Genomic DNA, 27,169 nt, shown 5'->3' on the forward strand with positions numbered 1-27,169 from the left:
CCTGCCTCTTGGTAGCCATTTCTTTGATTGTGCTTTGTCTTCAGGATTATATTGGTGAAGCCATGTTTCATCTCCTCTTACAATTCTTTGAAGAAATGCTTTAGGATCTTAATCCCACTTCTTTAAAATTTCCATCGAAATCTCTGTTCTTGTCTGGAGCTGATCTAGGTACAACAATTTTAGCACCCATTGAGTGGAAAGTTTGCTCAACTTTAATTTTTCAGTCAAAATTGTGTAAGCTGAACCAGTTGAGATGTCTGTGGTGTTCGCTATTTCTTCTGCTAATCATTGGTCCTCTTCAATTAGGGCATGAACAAGACGAATTTTTTTCCTCACAAATTGAAGTGGATAATCTGCTACAGTGGGCTTCATCATTTACATTGTCTCATTCATTCTTAAAACAAGTTACTCATTTGTAAACTGCTGGTTCCATTGGGGCATTTTGCCCATAAACTTTTTGTAAAGCACCAGTGATTTCACCGTTCTTCCATCCAGGATTCACCATAACTTTGATGTTTGTTCTTGCTTCAATTTTAGCAGAATTCATGTTGCTCTGATAGGAGCTCTTTTCAAACTGATACCTTATCCCTCTCAGCGCTTCAAAGTAGACCCTGTTGAGACATGTTGTAACAAGTTAATATGAATTTATTTTGGCACAAAAATATTTCTGAAATCCATGTATAGTTTTTTCTTAATAAGCATTCTTCATGAACTTTTTGAAGTCCCCTCATATATGTGCTTGTATGTGTGTATGCATGTGGATATGCATGCATGTGTCTGTATTAAGTGCTGTTTAAGTGCTATGAAAAAAAGTCTGTTTAAAGTTATGGAAAGTTCTAGGAGGTGCTACTTTTATAGAGATGTCAGCAAAGTTCTGTCCAGATGGTGACATTTGAGGAAGCATACGTTAATGAAGTGAGGAAACATCTCATTGTATAAGCAGCAAGGCAGAGGTTAATCCAATCAGAAAGTATATGTTGGGCCGGTGCTTTGCCTCAGATATGTGCTGGGCACTGGGGATACCAAGACGAAGATGACCCAGTCCCTTCTGCATAGTTGCTCAGCAGCTAGTGGAGAAAGGTGACCAGTATTCAGAAAAACCCCAGGATATTCTGCTTCCTGCTTTTCTAAGAGCTGAGGAAAGTATTTCGAGAGCACAGGGCACAGCCAGCTCTGCCAGGACAAGTTAGGGAAGCATCCCCTAGGAGGTGAAAACTGAGATAAGCATTTCAAGAAGCAGGAATAGAATGTGCAAAGGTCCGGAGGTGTGAAAAGGCCTGGTGTAATCAAGGAGCATATCAGTGTGGCAAACTCACCTCTCAAGTATGGGAGCAGGAGCAGCAAGAGATTGCTGGGAAGATAGAGCCTACGTAGCACAGTCTGGCTCAGGAGTCAGACTGCCTGGGTTCAAATCCCAGCTCTGCCACTTATTACCAAGTTATTTAACTGCTCTGTGCCTCAGATTTCCCCTCTATAAATGGGGATGACAATAGTGCCTCCTAGGGTTATTGTATAGATGCCTTCTCCTTGACACATTGAGAGCACTCAACAAGTGTTAGCTGCTCCAGGTTGGAAGCTCAAATGTAAAAGGCCTTGAATTCCAAGCCAAGGTGGTTGGATGCTAAAATTAATTTGAATCAACCCTATCTATTCAAATAGCTTCCTTAGCACTAATTTTTATGTGAAATGTACGTGGAATGTTCTACATCAAGCATGTGCCTTTGAGAGTGCAGCTATGATTTTTAATACTAATGGAAGATACTCCAAAGAAATAGAGTCGTAAAAAAGATACCATCTCATTTTAAGCTTAGAACAAAAGTTTACTTAAAGTAGAATTAAGCACATATTTATTTTGCCAGGCTATGGGGAGGATTCAGTAATTACCCAGTCCCTGGCAGTGCTTAGCACTTTACCTTTGCAACAGCAGCTGCCGAGCCTGCAGAACCGTGGCTGGATGGGAAGCAGTGTGTTCCCCCTTCTCTGCAGTCTGTATTTCACCATTACTGTTCTCATCCCCCAGGCCTGAGGGCGGGCAATGCTGACTTTCCCTGTCTCATACCCACTCCTGTCTCTCCCACTGCTGCTGTCTCCCACTGTCTGGTGTGAGAGGAATGTTATCTTTGCTCCTTTCTCTTTACCCTGTTATCTCTTCTCCAGTTTTCAAATGCAAACAGAAAATGCACAAAGTTTGCTTATTGTCTTCACTGTAATCTGAGCTGGTGAATAGTCTTCCAGAGCCCGACAGGATTTCCATGCCCATACTTCCAAATGCTCCAATCTTCCTTTTGTTGGTAATAATGACAGATTATCCCATATAACTTCCCTCTGTTCCTATTTTAGTTAGAAATTGCTATTTATCAGAGATAGGGAATGGAAAATATATGAAGGAGCAACAGAAAATAGGTTGTTTAGATTACTTCCAGTCATCCATAGGAAATTGAATTCATAGTAAGGATAACCAAAAATGAAAGTATTTCTATTTAAACTTAGAATGACTTGCAGTTTTTTTTAGAAAAAAATCTGATTTCTATCCTTATTTACTTTTTGTAGTGGTTTTCAAACTTGAATATGCATAGTCACCCAAGGAACTAGTTAAAATGCACATTACCAGTCCCTGACCACCACAGATTCTGACCAGTGGGTTAACTGGCACCTAAATACCTACATTGTACCTAACCCCTATAAGAGCCTAATGGACGTCTCCAGTGGTGCCTTAAAAAATAGCAAGAGAGCGGCCTAAATCAAGTTGGTTACAGTCAAAACTTTTCTGTATATAATCCAAAAAGGGTAAAGTTGAATCCTGGCTAATTGAAAGACTGCTTTCTTAAATTTTTGTTTCAAAAGCATCTCAATAAAGATATTTTCCAATCTGTTATGCTTACCAAGAGCTGGGCACTACCTAAGTGTTTATCTAGACAGCACTTAATGTGGACAACAAGCTTTATGGCTGTGCACATTCTCACCACCCCCTTTAAAGATAAGAAGGAGACTTGCTCAGACTCAGGCAGCTGGAGTGGTGGAGTAGAGAGTACTTGGTCTGTCTGAGCCCAGCTCTCTGCCTCTTACCATTATATAGCTTCACACAAGCCACTGTTAACAAAATTAACTAGATGATTTTTTTTTAAATGTTCTAAACCCAAAAGACATGCATTTGCATCAAATGCTCAGGTCTAGGGAAAGCTAAAGCTATTAATATTCTGTTTAAAGAGAATATGTTAGGCTGTTGATCTGTATTGCTGCAGGTTCCTGGGCTGAATTTAGCCTAGAGAGTTAAAAATGTACCAGCCTTGTGACTCCCCACTGTGAAACCTTGAGTGGGGAATCTCCCACTAGTACCAATAGTATGAGTGAAAACTTCACATGCCTTCTATAGCTAGACCTCTCACAGCTGAAAGTTGTAAAGAAAAATCCACACAATTGGATTTTGTGAGATATATTAAATACACCCGAATAATGTGGCTCTTCAAAAGAACTCAGATGCTGTCTGCTTTACTGTGGTGTAACATTGCTGCCCACCCTAATGCATGTGGCCTCATAATTCTTTCCCTTTGTGCATATCTCTATCCTTAAGTGTAACACACAGACAACACTTAAACACCTAAATAGATGATTGCATTACTGTGTCCCCCACTTAGACTGTGAGCTTTTTGTGGGTGATAGAATCTGGTCATGTTCATCTGTGCAGCTTTGGGCTCCAGCTCTCAGCTCAATAAATAAATGAATATATGCATGAATGAATGGGTTAACATAAACAACATGCTAAGCACTCAATTAATTACTATGGCAAATACAGTGATACAAAGAAACAGAGACATGTGGGCTGAGTTGTATGGAAATTTTTAAAAAAGGATAAGTCACTTTTAGTTGAAACAGTAAGGCAAAGAAAAGACAAAGATACTAATATTCATTGAGAGACCTCAGTGTGACAGGAATGTGCTGGAGAGTCTTCATGTATTACCTTCACGTCCACTCCAGCAGCTTGCTCAAGGTCGCATAACTGGTAATGACAACCCCCAGGTGCCAGCTCCCATGGTCCTTCAGGGAAGTGGGAAGGGGGTAGCCTTGGAACAGAATCTGGGATAATAGGTGTGTTCGTTCTCCCCGGAAGCGAGGAAATGTAGAGTATTTTGGATGGAGAGAATAATGTAAGTGATGGCACTGAAATGAGGTTGGGAAATGGTAAGCATTTCAATTTGGCTGAAACTTGTGATATCTATAAGGAATTTTTGGAATATGAGGCTATAAAGATCAAATAGGTGGAGACAGATTGGGAGTCCTTGAGTACCATGTTGAAAAGTTTGCACTTCCTTTCTCTCACTCCAGGTATTGGAAAGCCATTGAAGGTGATCTTAAGCAAGAAACTCATTCCAAGAAGGGCTTTAGATATTTAGGTCATTAAATATGAAATGTCCAATTCCAAATCAAAAGTGTAGTTCATTATATCTCAACTAAGAAGCAGTATAATTAAAGTAGATGCCTAAATTATCAACACAGTTTTGCCATCTTACCAGTAGCTTATTTATGCCAATAGCAAAGAAGCCAAGAGAGTGAGTGGTGATGAAATCACGAAAGGTATTTTCCACAGCTTGTTGAGAATTGAATAATTTTCCTTGCAAGAAGTGGTCCAAAACCTGGAAAAAGTGATAGTCAGTTAGTTGGTACAAGGCCTGGTGAATATGGTAGATAACAAAGAGTTTCCAAGTCCAGCTTCTGTAGTTTGAGCAGCGTTCTTTGTGCAACATGTGGTCAAGCATTGTCTTGCTAGAGGATTGGCCTGTCTCTGTTGTCTAATCTCGGCTGCTTAATCACAAGCATCCTCATCATTTTGTCCAGTTGATTGCAGTAAACATCAGCTGTAATTGATTGACCCAGTTTCATGAAGCTGTAGTGGAGAATACCAGTACTGGACCACCAAACAGACACCATTAGCTTTTTTTTTGATGAATATTTAGTTTTGGACTGTGTTTTGACACTTCATCTTTATGCAACCATTGTGCCAAATGCTTGCGATTGTCAAAAACAGTCTATTTTTCATCACACGTAAAAACATAATGTAAAAATGGTTTGCCTTTATGTCCTGACAACAACGAAAGGCAAGCTTTGAGGTGATTTCTCTTCTGATGCTCATTTAATTCATGTAGTGCTCATCTATCCAGCTTCTTTACCTTGCCCATTTGTTTCCAATGGTCCAATATTGTTCAAATAGTAATGTCAAACCTTGCTGCTAATTCACATGTAGGTTGAGATGAATTCGTTTTCCACTATAGCTTTCATCTCATCATAATCCATCATGGTCTCAGATCACCCACATGGCTTATTTTTAAGATTAAGATCACCAGATGGAACTTCTCAAACCATCGATGTACTGCACATTCATTAGCCACATCCTTCCCAAACCCACTTGGTTGATATTTTGAGCTGTTTGTGCTGCATTGGTTCCATGACAGAACTCATATTCACAAATAACATGAATTTTTGACTTATTCATGCTTTCACAAAAATTGCTCTAAAAAAAATTTTGACAGATAATCACAAGCCAAACCATGCATTTGAAAAACTGAGGATGTATCTTTACAATAAAAGTAAAACAAGAAGCTTCAAAGTGATGTCAGAGATATCAACTGTCAAACTTAGTATAAGGAGATTGTACATTTCATACTTAACATAGTAATAAGGTATATATAGAAGCTATATTTGAAGAGATAATGACCAATAGTTTTCCAAAACTGGTAAAAGAACTCAAATTAATACAATTTCGTATTTCAAAAAGGACGCAAAAGAAAAAATTATGAGATTATGTTAATAGTTGTTTAAAAAGGGCTTTTGATAAAATTCAACACATATTCATGATTTTTAAAAAAATCTTGACAAACTAGGAGTAGAAAGGAACTGTCTTATTCTGATTAAGGATATCTGCAAAGAAAAAAAAACTAATGCAAATATCATACTTAGTGGTGAAATACTGAAAATGTTCTAGCTCTCATCACTTCTATTCCACAGAGTGTGGCAAGTCAAGAAAAATGAATTGAAAATATAAGGATCAGAAAGAAAAAAATTGATATCATAGATGAGCACTGATACACATATAGAAAAAAAAGAATCCATAGATAAAATATTAAAGTTAGTAATTTAGTAAGGTTGCTATTGCAAAATCTCAATACAAAATTCAATTTTATTTCTATAAACCAGAAACAACCATTTAGAAAATAAAGTTTTTAAGTAGCATGCTTTGCAGTAATATCAAAATATTAAAGTACCTAGGAATAAAAATGTGAAAGACATCTTAGAAAGCTCTAAAACATTATTGAGAGAAACTAAAGAAGTCATAAATAAATGGAGAGATACGTGATGTCCCTTGATTGGAAGACTCAGTACTATGACTGTAATAGTCTTCCCCAAGTCATCCTATACACTCAATGCAGCCCAATTCATAATTCTAGCAGATTTGTTTTGGGGGGACTAAAATCGATAATCATTCTAAAACTTGTATGGAAAGGGCCAATAATATGGCAATCTTGAAGAACAGAGTTGGGAGGATTTCATACTGCCAGATATCAGGACTTATTATAAAGTAATTAACACTGGTGTTGGGGCAAGGACAGACAAGTAAATCAGAGGAAAACAAATTAAGGAGTCCAGAAACACATGTATGGACAGTTAATTTGTGACAGAGGTGGCTCTGCAGAGCTATGAGGAAAGAATGGCCTTTTCAAGGAAATAGTGCTCTGCTAATTGGATATCAATATGGTGAAAATTGAATTTTGGTCCTTACCTTATACCATACACAGAGTTTCCAAATGGATTATAGACTTAAGTATGAAATGTAAAATATAAAGTTTCTAAAAGACAAAGATCTTCATGATCTTGGGATAGGCAGATATTTCTTAAGTAGACATCTGTATAAGTACAAACATAAAGAAACAGATTGGTACAATAAGGAACTTCTTTTTATCAAAAGATGCCATTAAGAGAGTGAAAACGTAAACCACAAAGTGGGAGAAAATAATTTTAATGTATATCATAAAGGACTTGTATCCAGAGTGCTTAAAGAATTTCTGCAGATTAATGAGAAAAGCATAGTCATTCTGAGAAAAAAATGGCAAAAAATATATTTGAATGGCTTTGCAGAAAAGAGGATATACAAATGGAAAGTAAAAGGTGAAAAGTTTTCCAGGCTCATTCATCATAAGGAAATTCCAAATTAAAACCGCACTATGATATCACTACACACCCACCAAGTTGGCTAAAATTTAAAAGATTGATAACACCAAGTGTTGATAGGGATATGAAACACCTGAAATGCTCAAGGATTGCTATGGGAGTATGAATTGGCACCATACTTTGGGAAAGAGTTTGGGAGTATCTCTATACTGTATGATTCAGCAGTCTAAGGCATATATCCAACAGAAATAGGGGCCCATGTGTACCAAAAAAAGACACATACAAGAATACACATAAACCATTATTTGTAATAATCAAAAACTGGAAACAAACGCCCAAATTCCCATCAATAGTAAAGTGAATAAATAAATGTTTGGTATATTTATGCAATGAAAGATTATATAGCGATAAAAATGTACAGTGTATTGCATGCAACAACACGGTTGAATCTCACAAACATTGGTGATAGAAGCTGGCACAAAAAAAAATACACTGACTGGTTTAAAAATTACAAATCCAGGCAAATACTATGGTCTAGACATCTGAATAGTGGTTATCTTTTGTGGGGCATGATGTTTGGAAATGGCATGAAAGGGTTTATTTGTTAATCTGGATAGGTATGTTTACTTTGTGAGAATTCACTAACCTGTATACTTAAAATTTATAACTTTTAATGCAGGTTATACCTCATTGCTAAAGTTTATTAAACATATCAAAAGCATCATGCAGCCCTGAGCTAGATGCTAGGAATGCAGACATGAGCATGAAATAATCTGGCCATGAAAAGTGGAGGGGAAGAGATGAGTGGTTTAAAAGGCAATCAGAGAAGGAGTATGATAGGGGTGAAGTCAGCATACTTCCATGCACAAAGGAGCAACTCCTAACTTAACACTCACGGGTCTGCATTAGGGGCTTCATAAATGATGGTTGCTACTCCTACCTTGCTATACTGATAACCATGAGTCATTAAGAAAAGAAAGAATTTGTATTCAGAGTCCTCTCTTTCAGTGCACTGTCCATGTTAGTGATAAAGATGGGAAGGTATTTTGCTTTTTTGGTATTTTAAAAGTGAAATTCCCTTAAATAATGAGAAAACTTCCAACCTACTCTGTTGAAATTAATCAATGATTGCTTTCTCCATGGAATATGAATACAGAGAGTTTGTCTTGTACATATAACCAGGGACTCTGAGCCCCTTCTGTCTCTGCCTTGGGCCACACAGCCTTACAGAAAGAGGATAGAAGGAAAGACAAGGAAGGAACACCTGCTGGCCTGCCAGAATTTAGGCTGCAGGTTGACAAGCAGATGGCAGGACGGGGTGGGGGAGATACGGACGATGAAAAGGACCAGCTAACTTGAGGGGACAGTGCCCACTGACAGCACAGCAGGTGCTGCCAGGCCAGCACAGAGCGGCAAGTCCTGGTGAGGGGTAGCTTGTCTGGTCTGGTTGCTGCCTCTGGCCCATGCTGGAGGAGGCCTGGGAGTCATTGCTCTGAAGAGCTCACAAGGAACCAGGACTAATGTGGACACATTCTGGGTTTGCCTAGAGGTGCTTTGAGTTGGTGGATTGAGTGTTATTTCAAAAATCATTTAAAAATTCTCACCTTTGAAATACAGAATTCAGAAGGAAGAAGAGCAGAGGAAGAGTAAAATATAATATAGAAATCTAGCATATATCTAACAGAAATGTGTAACTGTGTATACCAAAAAAAAAAAAACACAACATATACAAGAATACATGTAACACTATTCCGACAGCCTAATGGTTAGAAAAAGGCGTTATTTCTGGAGTCAGACTACCTGAATTCATATTCTGTGCTACTACCTACTTTCTTTGTAATCGTGGGTCACTTAATATGCTGGGTCTAAATTTTTCATCTCCAAAATGGGCACCATAATAGCAGTTGTGAGGATTAAATAAGTTCGTTTACCTAAAGCACTTGGAATAGTACCTGGCACAGGTAAATATTACTCAAATATTAGCTCTGATGATTATGGCGATGACAATGATGATGATGCTGGTAAGAAGAGCTAAGGTATGTTTGCAGCAGGACTGGGCGTCAGTGGCCACAGCGGGGTGGCTGAGATCCCTCTGATCTTAAGGTTAGCTAAAGAGGACCTCAGTAAAGAAGGCTTCTTGGGCCCGCATCATGGGAATTACTTTCTCCTGCTGGAATACTTGTTTGTGCTTCTGTTGAAGCCCTTGTTAGTCTGCCTCTGCCATGTCCCTGGCTACCCAGGAGATTGTAAGCTCTTTGAGGACAGTGATTATGTTTTTTCACATATTATTTCCGCCACGGTGCTGAGCACAGCGCTTAATGTGGAGTCGTGCTCAGTAAATGTTTACTGAATCCTACTGGACAGAGAATATTCATCAGGGCTGAACGTGTGTGATAGCACTGTTCTTTCAAAACAAGATTGTATTTCTACACTTTTAGTTTGCAATCATAGTCTCCCTTTTACCGATGAGACTTCAGATGCTCATGGAGCTCAGCTCATTTGCCCGAGGTCATGGGAGTAAGTGGTGGTATGTGACAATGTCTGGCTCAAAGCCAGTGCCCTTGCTAGCAGGCACCTGTTCCCAGGATGGGCACAGAGAAGGGAGCAAAGCCTGGCTGAGGCCGCTGTCCCAAGGAGGTGGGCAGTTGTCACGCTCAGGTGTAGAGGCAGAGGGGAGGCCTGAATCTTGATGTCTGTTGAAGCAGAGATGTCGTTTCAACTGCAGGTTTTGAAAAATGCCAGTGTGTTCCTCGTGGGGTTTTCTGTAATCCATTTTCGCCCTCATCGTCCACGCCATTTGTTTAGCTAAGCTGTTCCTCGCTTTGAAGCCATTTCAGCCACATGTCATTCATTGCGTTACAACCCTGGGCCCTTTCTCTTGCGCAGGATTTTGTTTTGTTTTGTTTTGGATTTTCTCTCCAGCTGCTCTGCGTATCACTTAATTCTCTGAGCTCTCTGGCCTGACTCTTACCCACTGATGGGGGTCACCTTACACTCCCACCCCCAGCCTCCCGGGAATGGCAGTGGCAGAGGAGGGAGTAGAATCGGGATCCAGATTTGGGATTTTTTTTTTTTTTTTTGGTCTCCTTATTGTCTGAAGTGAGAGTGGATGAAACAGTCTAGATGTGGTAGAGCCCCGTGACCCTCCCCAGGGGAAATCCTAGCCTTACAGAAACTTGGCCTGGTTTTGGCTCTCAGAGTGAATTCCAAGCTTTGAAGAATCTGTCAATGTTCAACTAACCCCAGCAAAACCTCTGGGAGTTTTTGATGGCACCGAAACTCACACCAAGGAAGGAGGTGCTGAGCTTGCATCAGAGGTCGGGGGCAGAGGGGAGCTGGCCTGCTAATTAAGATCTTTGCTTCTGAGATTTCCGACCTCTTCCCCTAGTTCAAATGTCATAAAGACCCTGTCCTGTCACTTCCCATCTCCCTCCTAGCGTTTTCCTGAAGCACCTCACTGGTTCGTTCCGTGTCTTTGAGGGGATTGTCTGGGCTGCAGATTCCTTTCTCCACCTTCAAGGAACCTTCAGCTAATTTTGTAAATGAGACCATTAGTCTAGGAGCAAGAGAAAGTTGCTGAAGGAAACCGAGTTCTCCTTTCCCTCAGAAGAAAGTGGGCCCTAACATTTATTTGGCAGTTCCCCTATTCCAGGCACAAGGCCCCTTCCCTTACACGTGGAGTGAGCAGCTGTTCCAGTCTGCCCAGGGCTGAGGGGGGTTCCTGGGACTGGACTTAACAAAGTGCAGAGGAGGAGAAATATCTTTTCCTCTATCCGTCTTAGGTTCTTAGCTGAGGCCCTTTTAACAAAAGATTCATTAACAAGACCAAAGCATACAAACGTATTTAATATGTTTTATGCGACATGGGAGACTTCGTAAGGAATTGAAGACCTGAAGAGACAGATAAACCTGAAATAATTTTTTGTTAAGTTTGATGAAGAGTGGACAGATACAGTGAAACACGATAGGGCAAAAAGGGCATGATCTAATGGTTGTAAACTAGGCGACATGTAGCAAGTCCTGTTCGTTCATATTTATGGCTATGGTCCTTCATCTTCAGAGATAAGAATGTTCCTTTCCTGGGAGTTCAGGGAGGGCCCCTCTCACATGAGGGTCTTGTGACCTGCTTTAAGGAAAGGTTTCATTAGGTTTAATGACCTGCTTCAGGGGAGAAGGGTCCGGGGAAGCTAAGAGTGACCTTTCTGCTTCTGTGGTTTTCTCAGATATCTTCAGATTAAAATATTCAATATGCTAACATGCCATATTTTGGAGTAGCATGTCCTGAACCCCATCAAGAGCTAATGCCAGGAATAATGACCCTGTAAAGCAGATGCCATTATTCTCACCTTGCAGCTCTGAGAAAACCAAGGCTGGAGAAGCAAGTTAGCATATCAAAGGTTGCAGAGCAAACTGCTGGTAGCGCTAGGAACCAAATATAGATCTGTCTGACCTCAGACCCAGAGCTTTATGCCAACCAAGTTCTTTGGAAATCAAAGTTTCATCTCCTTCAGGTGACGGAGCCCAGCAACCTTGCATCATCTGGCTATTTCTCTCTCTTGCACATTTGTGTCACCATCTCTTTTGTCCAAAGAGTACCTGAAATGCCTGCCTTTCCTTGCCCCTTCCTTGATGGCTGACCTGCTTCTGCCCCACTTGTCTCAGGAGCCCCTGACCATCCAGGGCAGGTCAGGGCCCAGGCCACATGCTTCCATTAGACTTAAGTCAGATCTGAGTCACTTGCTCATACTATCTTATACATGTCTGCCTGTGTATCTTCCCACCCCTACTAGACTGGGATCTTATAGAACAAAAGGAAACAACTTTTATCTTCCAATTTCTAATAGTACCTGTCTTATAATTGGGAATCAGTAAATAGCTGCTGAATTACTCAATTTATTTATAAAATACCAGAAGGCAACTGCATGACTTACAGTCACAGTTTTAGATCTATTTAAGGACTTTTTCATAAGATACATTTGTGGTACTTAGGCCCATTTTCTTAATTTTTTTTTTTTTTTTTTACAAAGTAAGTAATTTTTGTGCATTAACTTGGCTGTTTGGATTGGATTTCAGTATGACACTTCACCATGCCTAATGTCTGTGGGGGAAAAATTGTCTTTTTATGAAGTCATAGATGACAGTGTTCAAGTAATGTAGAGGCTGTGTTGAGGTTAGGAAGAAAGGAATTTCTGAAATCAGGTTTTTGCTTTGTCTTCACTGTGGATTTTGCGAGTATTCTGTAAGTGTCAGATTTCTAAGCTATTACATATCAGCCTACCTTTGAGATTTGATCTTTCTGGGTAGAAAGGAGAAACAGAGGAGTGAGACCCAATTATCTGAGACTCTATCCTTTGTTCTCTGCCTCTGCCCCCAGTTGCTCATATTGGTTTCTGGTGGGTGCAAGTCATGGGAGAGTGCGGCACGAAGGCAGAAACGATGAATGCCATTGTGAGTTGAGTTGTAGTGCAAATGGCGCTACGTGCAATTGTGGCTTTGGGGGATATACAGCTTTGGGCTTTGTGCTCAATAATGTTTACAGTGTTAGCCTGGATTATGCCTGCTACCTGGCACCTCAATTTCCCTATTCCCCTGGTCTCCCCATTATTCTGTCATCAGTTGTACACTGAAGGACAGAAAACAGATGTTCCAGTCAATCTCAGTAGACCCAGATAACTCTGGCGAAGCTCTCACCATGCTGAAGGCGAGTGAACTGTCATGCCAAGCCTTGCTGTTAACACTGAAAGTTGTCAGTAGCAACAAGAATTATAGCGAAAACATGTTGAGTAAACTCGTCCCGGGCATTGTTCCACTCATTAATCTTCACAATAGCCCTCTAAGCTACTATCATCATTCCAATTTTATAGATCAGGAAACTGAGGCACAGTACAGTTAAGTGATTTGGCCAAATTGCTGGACTTGAAATCAGGCATTGTCATTGCAGAGCCCTTTCTCTAAACCATTATCCTAACTAGTTCAGGTATCTAGTAAATGTCTGTTTGCTAAATGCATCTCATTCAGGCAGAGACCTTCCCTAATATCTTTCTTGCTCTGTGGAGGTTGGGAGAGTGGGGGAGCAGGTGGTGACAGTGTCAGGGTATATAACATTTTTTTTTTTTGTCAACTTAAAATATATGATTTTTTTTTTTTAAAGGTAAACCTGCTTTAGGATTTATGTTGGGTGAATTCTAGACCATATTTTTTCAAAGTCAAGGTAATGCTTCATTAAACAGTAGGATTAAAGAAATCTTTTCAGCTATTTTGTTCTCCTTCATTTTTTGGACTTGAGGTTAACCCTTTGGGCTTGCTTTAGTGTCATTATGACATGAAATCCTGGGAGTCATCTGAGTTTAGCTATGCCAAGTACATAGGGGATACACAGAATTCTTGCAAGTAGTTGAAAAGAAAGGAACTAGTTTCTGTGGTCTCCAAGAGATAATATAGGGCAGGGTGAAGTCAGAGTCAGGTAGATCTGGGTATGATACATCCCACACCACCTCAGCAGTGTAGGACCTGGGAAAAGTTGGTAGAAGAGCTTTAGTCTCATTTTCCCTATTTGCAAAACAGTATGATAGTAACTACCTCACAAAATCATTGTGGGAATCAAATATGATAACATTTGCACAGTGTCAAGCACAAAGCAATCTCTTGGAACCTTTAGTCTTTACCAGTGATTTTTGACAAGGTATGTTGTAAAGCTCCAGTAATTTTGTTATTACCCATGAATTGTTGCTCAAAACTCTCCAGTAATTTTCACCTTTCTGCTCATTTAAGACACAGAGCATTTGTCCATGATTAAATGTGCTGCTGTCATCTAGAATATGTCTTGTCCCACACACATCCATTCATTCATTCAACAACAACAACAAAAATTAGTGAGCCGCTGCATTGTGAAGACTTGCCCTGGCCTCCGTTTGCTCATAGTCTCGTAGAGAGAGTGGTTTGTGTAGTCTATGAAAACATATAAATTATTGATACAATGATAGAATCTGTACAGTGTCAGGAGTGGGTTACAAAGGGAGGAGGCCTGGCTGGTTCTGCAGGGCTGGGCTGCTTGGGGCATGGGAAGACATGGTCAGGAGGAGCTTCTGATGTGTCTATTCTGCATCTGTGTCTTCAGAATGGAGTCCTAGTTTCCCAGGCAGATTGCTGGGGGTGAGGTGTATTGGTGGAAAAGATAACTTAGGCAGAGGGAGCGGCGTGAGCAGATGCTCAGGGGCATGGACCAGCAAGACACATTCAGGAATAAGTAGAAAAGGCCCCACGTGGAGTCCTGCTTGTGCCAAGTACCTCTGTAGGTCCTTGATGGAATAGCTCCCATTTATTGAGTACTACTGTGTTCTACCTACATCTCACTTAATCCCCACAGCAATTTTGTAGGTAAGTATTATCCACATTTTTCAAATATGGAAACTGAGCTTCTAAGAAATCAAGGGCATGTACGTAAGCCTAAGTCTGAAGAAATAGATAAAATAATAATAACAATAACAAAAATAATAAAAACAGCAAAGGTTCATATGGTGCTAGGCGTGTTCTAACTGCAGCATGCAATACAGTATCCACTAGTTTATTTAAATTAATTAAAATTGAATAAAATGGAAAATTCAGTCTTCCGTTGTAGTAGGCACATTTCCAGCACTCAGTTGCCACATGAGGCTGGTGTTCACCGTATTGGACAGTGTAAATATAGAGCATTCCCATCATCACAGACTGTTCTTTTGTTGGACAGCACTAGTCTAAGCACTTTACATATATTGACATATCTAATTCTTACTATAATCCTGTGAGGAAGATGCTGTTTTCCAAACTGTACAGATGTGGAAATTGAGGCGTAAAGAAGATAAGAAACTTAACCAAAGTCACATAATGAATGAGTCCTTGTTTTTAAGCACTGTGCTATAATGCTAACCCAATATACTATGTTCTGTGTAACATAAGTGGATGTTAGTCAAAATAATAGAAGTCAGTGTCTGCTTGTATGTAGACTAGTGTTAGGTCCTCTGCAGATAATAGGTCTTTGATGTGATTCCTGCCTGTCCAGGAGCTTGCAGTTGGCACAGGCTTTGCATACCCGAGGCTGGTCATCTCTAAAGAGCCTCCTCCCTGGACAGTCCTCCCACCGCTCAGCCAGCTTTGACTCATTTGATGGAGTTTTTTCATTCAAATTCAGAATCAAGACTCTCAAGATGATACAGTCTTAAGTCATGTTCAAAACCCTTCTTGTCGTTTTTTTTTTTCCCCCTTCAGAGAAGGTGTCTGAGGTTGTTATTTCCAGAGAATCCTTTTCAGTATGCCAACACATCAGAGTAGGAGACAGGAAATCCTAGTTGGAGCCCAATTTCTTCCTCTAAGTAGCTAAATAAACATGACTACATTGCTTTACCCCTCTGAAATTCAGTTTCTTCAACTGTGAACTGGAAATAAAGTTCACTTATCATGGGGTTTTCTAGAGACTAAATGAAGGGCAGAGTTTTTGAGGATACGTTTCCAAGCTATAAAGTACTTTATATAGCTATAAAGTGGGACATAATTATAGCACAAATGTTCGAACTTGGGATGTTTTTCTTCTGTATAACCCTGTAAGGATTTCAAAACAGCTGTAGCTTGATAAATTACAGGATACCATACTCTTAATCATAATATTTGCAAAGTCTCTTTTTTCTTTTATATAAATATAATAGGTACTCAATAAATGTTTGGTTGGAAGGATGGTTGTTAGGATGAATGGGAAGAAGAAGGTAGACAGCACATAGAGTAATTAAAAGAGCTGTTTGTGACATTTTAAATTTTCCTTTTTTAATTTTGTTTTTAAACATACTGCTTGATGTGAACTATATGTGTATGTTGGGGGGTGGGAGTATTAAATAAGAGACCCAGAAGTGATTCATTGAGTCAGTAAGCTTGTTTTTCTGCTATTTGTTTTTTTCATTCAACAAAAATTTATTGAGCAACTACCATCAGCTGGGCCTTGTGCAAGCTGCAGGGGAAGCACATTTGATGATGTCACTTTTTTTTTTTTTTTTTGGCGTCTGTTTCTTCAGCTGCTAATTTTGCCCCTTAAGCATTCTGAGGATTTCAGAATAAACTGACACTTTTACAGTCATGTGAGGGGCCCCGGCAGTATTGAGGGCTGCACTTGTCAAAGCCTTGTCTTGTGAATTGTTTCCTGATGTCCATGTGCAGTCCGCGACTCCTCTACGGATTGTGAGATGTGTTTCTTCAGAAAGGACTAAGCTCCTCCCACCTTTTCTTGCTTTCCTCTGCTTGTCTTTGGGCCTCTTTTCTCAGGGACAGCCCACCAAAGCTCTGGGTGGCCCAGGAAGAATGAGATATGCCAGCTCTCAGGCATGTGGTCTCACAGGGAGCATCAGCTGTGCCCTGCTGTTCATCAGGGTGGACATTAGGCAGAGCGTAGAAACCTCTCTTGAGCGGAAACTGGGCAAGACCTGCCAGCCTCTCACCGGTGCTGTGCGAGCCTGGCTGGTGGTTGTCGAAGTCTCCTCGGAACCTGAGAACCTTGGGAAGGCCTTTTTTTGCCCTCTTGTTTCCAAGCAAAGAGGCACCTTACCTGGTATTTTAGAAGAAGCACTGGGTGTATTTTATGCAGAGAACAGCTAAGGAAGGACCTCCTTCTGCAATCCATTTCTCTCATTGTGGAAATGAGGGAACTAGTTCAAACTTTTAGGTCGTTTATGGCAGAATCAAAGCTAAAACTCAGATTTTCTAACTGTTAGTCCATGGCTCCCACTGTATTTCATAGTGAACTGACACTTTCGAGTATGTTTTCTTTATATAAGACAGTTATATCATAAAGTGGGGGAATATAGAAAGAACATGGGCTTGGGAGTCAGACAGAATAAGGTCGCATCCTGGCACTGCTGCTTAAATCCCTGGGACCTTGAGCGAGTTACTTACCTGAACTCTCTGGTCCTTTGTTTCCTTGTGTATTGAAGGGAAGAAAGAATATTTACCTTTTATGGATGTTGTAAAGATGAAACGAACGAATATTTAAAGAGCTTAGCACAGTATCCATCCTATCTTAGATGTCTAATATGTTTGCTGGAAAGGAAGAAAACATACAGTTATCTCTTGAGTTCAGGTGATGGTAATGATGATGATGGTGATGGTGGTGACAGCCACCATTTATCAAACATCTGTTTTTAAACATTTCCTCAATATCAGAGTGATTATATGATGTTGTCATTTTTCTCATTTTATAGCAGGTCCTTCTGTCTCCAAATTCCATTCTTTTCTCATAACACTCTAGTTCTCGGGTTCTAAACCTAGACAGATCAACAACAAATCTGCTAACCAGCGAAGAAGTGAAGAAATATTTCCTACATATTTCTTTTTCCCCTGTTATAAAGCCCCTTTCGGGATTGAATGACCCTATAAGATTAACTTTTCTTATACTTTATATGTGAGGAACCAATAGATATGGGTCATTCTCAGGAATTTCTTGAATTTATTTATAAAACTGTGGACGAGGAGTAGCCAACCCCTTTTCTGTCAAGAATCTCAGGATCAATATATTTAAGACCCAGTATTTCGAGATGTATAGATAAGTAAACATTGACAGCCTGGCTCATGGGTTTTTATCTTGGAGAAAAACCCGTGAGTCTTAGAGGTTAAGAACCAGCACTTTGGAATCAGATTATCTGAGTTTGAATCACAGGCCTGTTCTTTGTGAGCTGTGTGACCCTGTTGAAGTTGCTACTCACTTCTAAGCTTCGGTTTCCTTGCCTGTAAAATGAGGATAATAATAGTACTAATCAAGTTAGGTTGTTGTAAAAATCTAATGAGACATGTATAGAGAGAGAGCACACAAGAAGAGCTCAGTTAAAATTAGCTCACATTTAGGGTTTATTCCTGTACAAAAGCCTTTGTGCCCTGAATGGGGAACTATATCACTGAGGGTCCACCCAGCAAAACGTAAACCTCTCTAGGTATTTAAAAATGAGGAACTTCAACACACAAAAATGGCGACCCAGATGATGGAGGAGCTGGCTATGTTCCCAGTGAAGCAAGCCAGAGATCAACAAAATGGTAGCTGCTACCACCTGCTAGGTGGAGGGACAAAGAGACAGGTGGTATCCCCACAGTCTGAAGGCAATAGACACCAGCAGATGCTGGGGCCAAGGCAGCCCCGTCAGCAGAGCCAAGGTTGCAGAGAGAAAGCAGCCACTGCCAGAGATACTGTCTGGGGTGGGGAGGAGGAGGAGCTATGCTGTGGCCTCCAGCCCTCAGATCTCCTGGCAGGGCCCGACTTAGCTGACTTGGAGTCTGGGAACTGCAGTCTGCAGGGGCAGCCCCTCAGTACTGAGCAGAGCAGGGGACTTGATCTGAAAACACAGAGGCCAAGGACTCTTGCAGGCTCAAGTCTCAGGCTTCTGTTGCCTGGTTGCTGGGCTCTGACTACTGCAGTAAGCTACATAGAAAGTCTGGAAGAGTCTTACTTCCCCCTGCTGCTGGACCTCTGAACAATAGCCGAGGTTCACAAGTTGCTGTGCCCCAGAAGGTAGAATTTGGAAAAAGCAATGGAAAACCCTAGAAAGCTGTTGGAAAAAACCTAGAACATTGTAAGAAGCCTGGCTGTGACCCCTTTCCCACATTTTAGAAAGTCCTGCAGCTCAGCAGCCAGTACCTTCAATATCTGGGGATTCACGGCCTAATGAGACTCCAACTCTGTCATTTACCTGGCTACCTCCTGCAGAACTCAGTATAGACCGAACTCATCAGGAAACCTGCCAGAGCCCCTGTGGGTCAGTTAGCTGCCCTTGTGGCTCCTGTGCTTCCTCCTCTCCTATACTGATCCCCCTGCATTGAAATGCTCCATTTAGGGTTCTCTCTTCCTGCTACCAGGCTGTGACCACCCTGGGAGCTGGAACTTGTCTTCCTTATCCTTACATCCCCAAGCATTCATACTCTCACTTCCTGCCCCAAGCTAGCAACTGTGGTAGCTTCTGAGCTGCTAAGCCTGTGGGTAAGATAGTGTCAGCTCCCCACAGCATTTATCATAGAAGGGGAGGCAGAGGATATGTGATGTTGCAAAATTACCAGTATTTTTTTGTGCCAGCGAAGTCCAGTGCATGAGACCATTTGATAGCTCTTTCTGAGGAAGTAACATTTGAGTCAGGAATAAATAGGAGTTGGCCTGGCAGAGAGGTTGGGGAATGGCATTCCAGGCAGAGGGAACAGCAGAAGCAAAGGTCTTGAGGGGGGAAGAGCATCCGGTGTTGGAGATTCAATGCAGAAGGGGCATTGCACTGGAGCTGGCGAGCTCAGCAGGAGTGGTTCTCTCCTAGGTCCCAGTCTCTGCGTCCTGCCCAAGCACTTTCCACCTGCCGCCTCCTCTTACGGTTCTACGTGTTTGCAGCTCCCACATCCTACCTGGTATGTTGTGCACAGAAAGTGCTTGTTGGGTATTTGAATAAATGAAAGTCAACTGCAAGCTCTAAACGGTCTTCCTAGCTCTGTCATCACTTTTGTTACTTCACTTGCCCAGCAAGCGTTGAGGAATACAATCTGTGTGGAGAAGCCAGTGTTTCTACCATTAATGAGAAACTGTGCTATGCGGCATTCTTTTACAGGAACCGACTCTCAGTCACCTTTTCCTCCACACTTGGAGTTCTGGAATAAGTAGTAGTAAGGATGGTGGCCTAGAGATGCCAAAAAGATTCAGCCATCAAGCAGTTCCTTTGCTTTTGCTGTTGAGATTGAGATGTGATGTGTTAAACCAGATTCCACGCGGCTCTGCATCTTGCTAGCAGTGTGGTTGGGCAAGTCACTTAACCTCTGCAGACCTTAGTTTCTCCTCTGATGTCTGTGGCATTAATAACATCTCCTCGATAGTGTTAATGTAAAATGAGACCATCCATGTAAATAGTATAGTGCCTGGTATTTAGTGAGCTACAAAATAATTGATAGCTACTGCTTTTATCATGATAATTACAGTTACTATTGTTATTTCAACGTTGGATGCCATACATTGACCAGAATAAAGCAAAAACAGAGCAGGTTTTCTAGTTTTCCCGTGACAGGCAAGTAGGCTCTTTTAAGTTTCCATTTGAGACTGGCCTACACTTGGGACTCTTCTTCCATGTTGTTTGACTATTAAAAAAAAAAGTATGTTTGTTTTTAGCTTTCCTTTCTTTTTTTTTTATTTTTTAAAGAGGATTTTGTTTTGTTTTCCTTTCTTACAGGAGTGATTGGGGCAGATGTGAGAGGGCACGGCCTCGTCTGTGAGGGACAGCCAGTGACATCACGGCTGGCTGTCATCTGTGGAACATCTTCTTGTCACATGGGGGTGAGTCCGCCGGGTGCAAAGGCACGGCTGCCCCACGCAGGGGGTGAGCTGCTGGCTCCTTCATCCACTCCAGTTCTCCCTGTGTTCCCTGTCTGCCCCCTCTACTGTGTCCAGCAGAAGCCCAGCCCTCCCTCCAGTAGCTTTGCTTGCATTTATTGGATCTTTTCCCAGGGCCCAAATTCTTTAAAAGTGTGGAAAGGGTTGAGTCTGCCTTTGACATCACCCTGGCCAGAGTTCCCAGGCTTGAGGAGTGAAATCAATCGGACCCAAAGATGGCAAAGCCTAGTGCTCCCAGCCTGGTGTGTCCCTAATGGGTAGCTGGGTCTTTTCTGCAAAGGGGTGTCTGTTTTCCTTGACCGCCGAGTTCTCTCTCAATCAATATAAATCCATCTCCCTGGGAGCATCCCGATGATCTATAGAATTAGGCTGCATATCATGACTTCAAAAGAACACTGATAAGCAATTTTCACTTTGTTAATTTTTCTCCATGAATTAGTGGGAAGGCTTTCTCCAAGATTGCAGTTAAAATTTAGTGCCTGCCCTAAAATTTATATCTTCTTTAAATGCATGAGTCTGAAAGCATTCCATTCCGATAAGTACCCATTTCTACCATATTTTTATTTAAAAGTCATTACTCTGTTCAACTTAGATCGACGACTCCTTGGATTTTTCCCAGATGAGTAAAGTAGAGGGGAGAGTGGGGGAGGAGTGGGGAGATGAGCAGAGATTAGAGTGGGATACAGCCCAGGGCAGAATCAGCGCAGCTATGGAGGAAATCATGTGCCATGTGAAGCCATGTAGCAACTGCAGGGACCACTGAGCCTTTTGTGCCGGTAGATATTTTGGTTGAGTAAATATTAATACATTTACTTATTTACTGATTCCTGCTCTTGTGTCCAGACAATGCTAAACCCCTGGGATATAAGGATGATATAGGCCCTCCATTGAGAAGATAGAGTCATAACAGATATTACAGTATAACAGGCCCCACAATATAAATTCAAATTGAACTCCTGATACTGAGCATGTGTTATGTGCCAGGCATCGTGTGAGGTATTCTCACACACGACATCCCGTTTTGTAGAGGGAGGAGTCAGTCCAATGGATTTCCAATCCTGCTTCCTCTACTCGATAAGTATGGGCCCTTGGGCAAGGTACTTAAACTCTCAGGCCTCAAATGCCTCATCTGCAAAATGTGGAGAGTGGTAGCACCTGTGCTGTGAGGGTTAAATGAGGGGATACAAAGTGTTTCAGTATGGGCGGCACAAGGGTTTGCTGTTGGTTGCTAGCACCGTGGAGCAGAAAGGAGACTGACCGATTCTGCCTGGGAGGGCCCAGGGCTGGAGGAATCTTCCCGAGGTGACATTTGTGCTAGACTTTAAGGAAATAGATTTCCTTTTGTTTGTTTCTCTGGGAGCTGGGCAGAGTGTTAAATGGAACTTGTCTAAGTTTAAAAGTTGCAGTATATTTCTTCTGCTCAGCAGCCCTGCTGCAAGGCTTTGCTGTCACCCGAGGGGGAGATCTACAGAGGCTGAAGCCTCGTTAAGTGGGAAGTGCCCAAACAGGGAGCCAGCCTTGATTTTCCTTGACTTGTTAGCATGTCTTCACTGAATGCTGATTTCAACCTATTCAGATCATCTCTGATTTTCACAGGGACGCATCTAATCTGGCTTCTCCTGTGAAGTCTGAATTTCAGGCATTTTTATCCCACTCAATTCAGATTTCTGAGTAGAAGAGAATCTAAATCAATGTGAGTGACTCTGTGCTGCCCTGCCTCTCAGTCTCATTGTTTCTTAATGGGAGCAATACTGGCTTTTCCTACCATATCCATTTTACAAATTAGGAAACTGAGGCATAGAAAAGTCTAGTAATTTTCCCAAGGTCACAAAGATATGAAAGTTCTGAAGCAAAGAATTCAAATCTAGCTTTGATTCCAAAGCTCGTACTCATCGATGCCTCACTGTATTGTGCGTGACTGTAACGTACCTGGAGAGGAAAGGAAAGAGCATGGGCTTTTGCATCATGCAGAAGCAGGTCTGAACATCTGCTCATGCACTTCTTGGCCCTATAACCTGGGCGAGCTACTTAACTTGTCTGAGCCTCAGATTCTTCATCCATCAAATTAGGGGTAATAATGCCCGTCTTGCAGCATTGTTGGGTAACGTGCATTATGTATATATTACCTAGCACATAGAAAACATTCAGAAGTGGTGGGGATTCTTACTAAACTTTTCTAGTGATGGAAATGGCTCACATGAAGCAACTGTTTGGACTTTAAGGAGTTTGATGGGCAGCTGCAGTTGGTTGCCATGAATGAGGGCCAGAAAATGCCCGTTTATTATGGTCACGTTGTGCTGGAAATAAAGTCCCCACCCCCACCCTGCTTTGTACTTGGGAGTGGGAAGGGACCCGCTGGGCCAAGGGGATTAATCATCAGCCTTAATGCTATGTCATGAGGGCGAGACTGTGGGCATGCCGGCATCGGCAAGCGCCTTTGATCTCCCTCAGGTGCTGGGAGCCCAGCAACAATAACACCTTTGTGAGGTCTAGGAGAGGTGCAGGTCTGAGGAAACACTCCCAGGGAAACTCAAGGACCCCCTTTGTTGTGGTTTTGGCAAATAAAACCACCACTGTTGGGAAAAATTCACCGAACAGAACACAGGGACCAAAGCGGGCTGTGGACTTTTCAAAAAGTGGTTTTCAGCATGACCTAAAGGATTCCCTTTCTTCCTGTCTGCTCACTCACTTCTGATGTTTCCAATTCAGTACGTTAATTGCGACAAATTTCCCGGGAACATTTTGTGCTTGATCCAGGTTGACTCTTTCTAGATCGCTCAAAAAAAGTGAATGAATGAATGACCAAGTGAGTGAGTATTGGTACATACTTAGAAGCTTCCTGTCTCAGGGTTCCTGTGACTTTCAGGAATCTGGAGAAAAAGGCTGAGGTTGAACATAAAACGTACTAATAAGGCCTTTGATATTTTAGAAGATACAAGTGTGGGCTACACATTTATCTTCTTTGTGGATGATTTAATTAACAAGGAAAAAAAATGCTGTTCTTTTTTTAACTCCATGAAAGCAGAGCTGCTTGTTCAGAGTTAATTACTACCAAGTCCCAAAACCCCAGATAATACACAGCAGGGGTTAGCCAGAGGTTGAAAAGTCACGGGGTGAGCTGGAGCTGATCCTTGCCATTGCTCCTGCACACCTTTTCTTGAGCTGTCAAGTTGGGTTGCAGCGTGGCAACTTGTCTTCCAGTGAGCATCTCAGGTGGGGAGATGACCCTGGGGAGTCGAGGTCGGGAGGAGTATTAAGGAGGTAAGGTTTGATGAGAGCTGGGAAACGCATCTGCACCTTAAATCGCTCAGAACTGCAGTTTTCTCAGTGTAAAATGGATGTGGAGATGGTGGTTCTCTGTTGCTGAGTAGACATGGAGTCTCAAAGACATGGGCTCAGACGTCGGCCTTACCACTTACTGTGTGAACTTAAGATACTTCATCTTTCAGTGCCTCAGTTTCTTCATCTGTTAAACACATTTAACAGCAATAGTTATTTACGCATAACATTGTGTTCAGGATTAAATTAGGTAATCTTTGTCAATGGCTTGGTACAAAATACCAAATATGGTATTGTTATTAAAAAATGATTCATTAAGGCTAGAAGAATCCATGTGATTATGGGTTAGAACTAGAGACATCAGTATGAACTCATGTTTAGCTTAACAAGGATTCAGATGGATACATATAGAAATAGTTATGGATATGTGTACATATACAAGTTAGTAAACATGTATGTATTTCCTAGCTTTGTCAGCTGAGATGGCCTAGAAACAAAGACACCCCAGGAGCTAGTTGTAATAAGCACATTTAGTGCTCAGATCTTGATTTCTAATACTATTAGCCAATAAAAAGGAACCAGGGCTGGGCGCAGTGACTCACGCCTGTAATCCTAGCACTCTGGGAGGCCGATGATGCGGGTGGATAGTTTGAGCTTAGAAGTTCGAGACCAGCCTGAGCAAGAGCGAGACCTCGTCTCTACTAAAAATAGAAAGAAATTATATGGACAGCTAAGAATATATATAGAAAAAATTAGCCGGGCATGGTGGCGCATGCCTGTAGTCCCAGCTGCTCGGGAGGCTGAGGCAGGAGGATTGCTTGAGCCCAGGAATTTGAGGTTGCTGTGAGCGAGGCTGACACCACGGCACTCCAGCCTGGGCAACAGAGTGAGACTCTGTCTCAAAAAAAAAAAAAACAAAACAAAACAAAAAAACCCCAAAACAAACAAGGAACCAGGACTCCTTGGAGTAATGGTTGATTTTAGGATTGGAGTAGGAAATATACAAGATGAGCCTGGAGTGTCATGTAGTGCCAGAAAGTTAGGAAGTGCTCAAAAAAAAAAAAAAAAGAAAGAAAAGGTGAAAATATATCAGAGGAACACCCTGAGGGAGCTTTCCTAGTGGTCAACATTGGACCAATTTAAGCCATGAAATAAAATATTATTGGATTATAATCCAAAGTGTAATATAAATATCCATAAATAAGTGATTGAATAAATAAATAAACAGAAGAGAGAACTCTCCTGTGCAAAATAATTCCGAATAATTTATGTAAATATTCCACCATCAAGGAGGTGGAACATAATTTTCCACTCCTAAAGTGTGGGCTGATGACTTTCTTCTAGATATTACAGTATGGAAAGGAGGGAAAAGAGTAATTTTACACTGGAGAAATATGACAAACACTACTTTGGCCAGGTGAACAAAGTCAACGTCAACAGTGGTAAGTCATGTTGATATTACATACCATTGTTACAGTGTGATGGGCTGGCATTTTGTCGTCTCATTCCCAAAAACCTAAACCTGGTCTAATCATAAGAAAAACATCCAGACAAATCTTAGTTAAGGAACATTCTACCAAATACCTGACTAGTGCTCCTAAAACTGTCAAGGTCATCAAAAAACAAGGGAAGTCTGAGAAACTATCACAGCCAAGAAAAGCCTAAAGGGTTGTGACAACCAAATGTAATGTGGCATCCTGGGTGGGATCCTGGAACAGAAAAGGCCATTAGGTAAAAACCAAGGATGTCTGAATAAGGCATGAACTTTAATTCATGGTATCAGCATCATTCATTAATTGTGACATATACACCTTATATGAGACATTAATGATAGGGAAACTACTGAATGTGGACATGTAAGAACTCCCTGTACTATAGTTGCAACTTTTCTACCTTCTAAAACTATTCTAAAATTAAAAGTTTATTTTTTAAAAAGCATTCATTAATTATTCACGTATTGAGAAAACATTTTCTCATATTTGCCTGGCTAAGTGCTAAGGGTTTTTAATGAGATATAATGTCATGCCTGCCTTCAGGGAGCTCAGGTACACTGAGAAAGACAGACAAAAAAGGAGATGACTACCGTACAAGATGGTAATTACTATAGTAAATGCGTGGCGGGAGTGCAGGGAGGGTATGGAGAAGGGGCTATCGCCAGTCTTTATAAAGTAGACAAGGAAGTTTTCCTATAGGAAGTGACGTTTGCAGGATCATGATTTCCCTGCCCCCAACCAAGACACTGTTCTCGTCAGCCCAGTTTCAGGTACTAGGCCCTGTCCTCACTCTGCTCCACTTTGTTTTTCTCTGCTATGTCCACAAAACCACACAGCTGACTTCCTGCGAGGCCTAGGTGGGATGTGGGTATGTGTAAGCCCACTGGGAGGGCACCATGGGAGAGAGAACAGCCGTGTGCCTTGAGTTGGTAATCTTCTGCTAGTAGGATACAACAGCTAAGAAGAGGGTGGACAGGTGGGACCAGCTTCTCTCTCTGTATTGGTCTCTTTAACCGATGACATTGGCAGAGGTCATTGAGAGGAGTGGGGTGGGAAGGGAGTGCATATGGTACAGTAAGACCCCTGTTCCACCCGCTAGTGAAAGCGCTGCGGTGCTGTTCATGAAGTACCCTGCTCCCTCTTCGTTTACAGGACTTGCTGTTTTCAGCCCTCTAGGAACCAGCACCTCTCTGTTTTGAGGTTAGCCCTGGGACCCAGCAACCACTTGCATTGAAAACAAGCTGCGTGCTAGGCATTGATTTGACAAGGAGAGGGTTGATGTTCAGTGAGCGATGAGAGACGGAACATGCCCTCAGGAAGCTCAAGGTAGTCTGTTTCTCCTGGCATTTGAGAAACATTCTAGAAACATTGTACTGGACTGAGTATGATTAACATCCCTGGCATTAGGCACCAGCACTCCAGCTTCAGTCATTATGAGGAGACAGGCAACACGGGTAGCAGCCACCATCTGTGGAATGCCAAGTCTACCGAGCACCTACTAGATACTTTGTATCATCTAATCAGCTCAGCAAGCCTATAAAGTAGGCAACATTACTGTCCCCCATTTTACAAGTGAGGAAACTGAGGCAAAGAGCGGTTAAGTGGGTCATTGTGCAAGAAGGGGACACTGGTTTGAGCCCTCTAGAGGACCAACCCCAGAGTCTTTGCTCTTCCCCTCAGTTGACTAACTTCTCTCGAAGGCCTGGAGGAGAGGGAGAGCAGACTCGATTGAAATATGGGCAGAAACGGGCAAAGGTTTGAACATACATTTCGCCAAAGGAAAGATTTGAATGATGAGCACCTGAGACGATGCTCAGCATCATTAGTCATGAGGGAAACTGAAACCACAGTGAGATCTGTGCACTTCTCAGAAGGG

At 41.7% G+C, this 27,169-nt stretch overlaps 1 protein-coding gene across 10 annotated transcripts in view; it reads left to right on the forward strand.

Moving 5' to 3' along the window:
* The window catches only part of FGGY (FGGY carbohydrate kinase domain containing), a 387,509-nt gene that overhangs the window by 195,385 nt on the left and 164,955 nt on the right, over positions 1–27,169 (forward strand). For all 10 annotated transcript variants that reach the window (XR_011234566.1, XM_069480070.1, XM_069480063.1 and 7 more), the window contains one exon: positions 20,361–20,464. Coding sequence is in view for 9 of the 10 variants with exons in the window: in XM_069480070.1 (XP_069336171.1) it covers positions 20,361–20,464 (104 nt within the window). In the remaining variant the exon portion in view is untranslated. The remainder of the gene's footprint in view (positions 1–20,360; positions 20,465–27,169) is intronic.

Source organism: Eulemur rufifrons, chromosome 8 (genome assembly GCF_041146395.1).
Source record: "Eulemur rufifrons isolate Redbay chromosome 8, OSU_ERuf_1, whole genome shotgun sequence".
Lineage (NCBI taxonomy): Eukaryota > Metazoa > Chordata > Mammalia > Primates > Lemuridae > Eulemur > Eulemur rufifrons.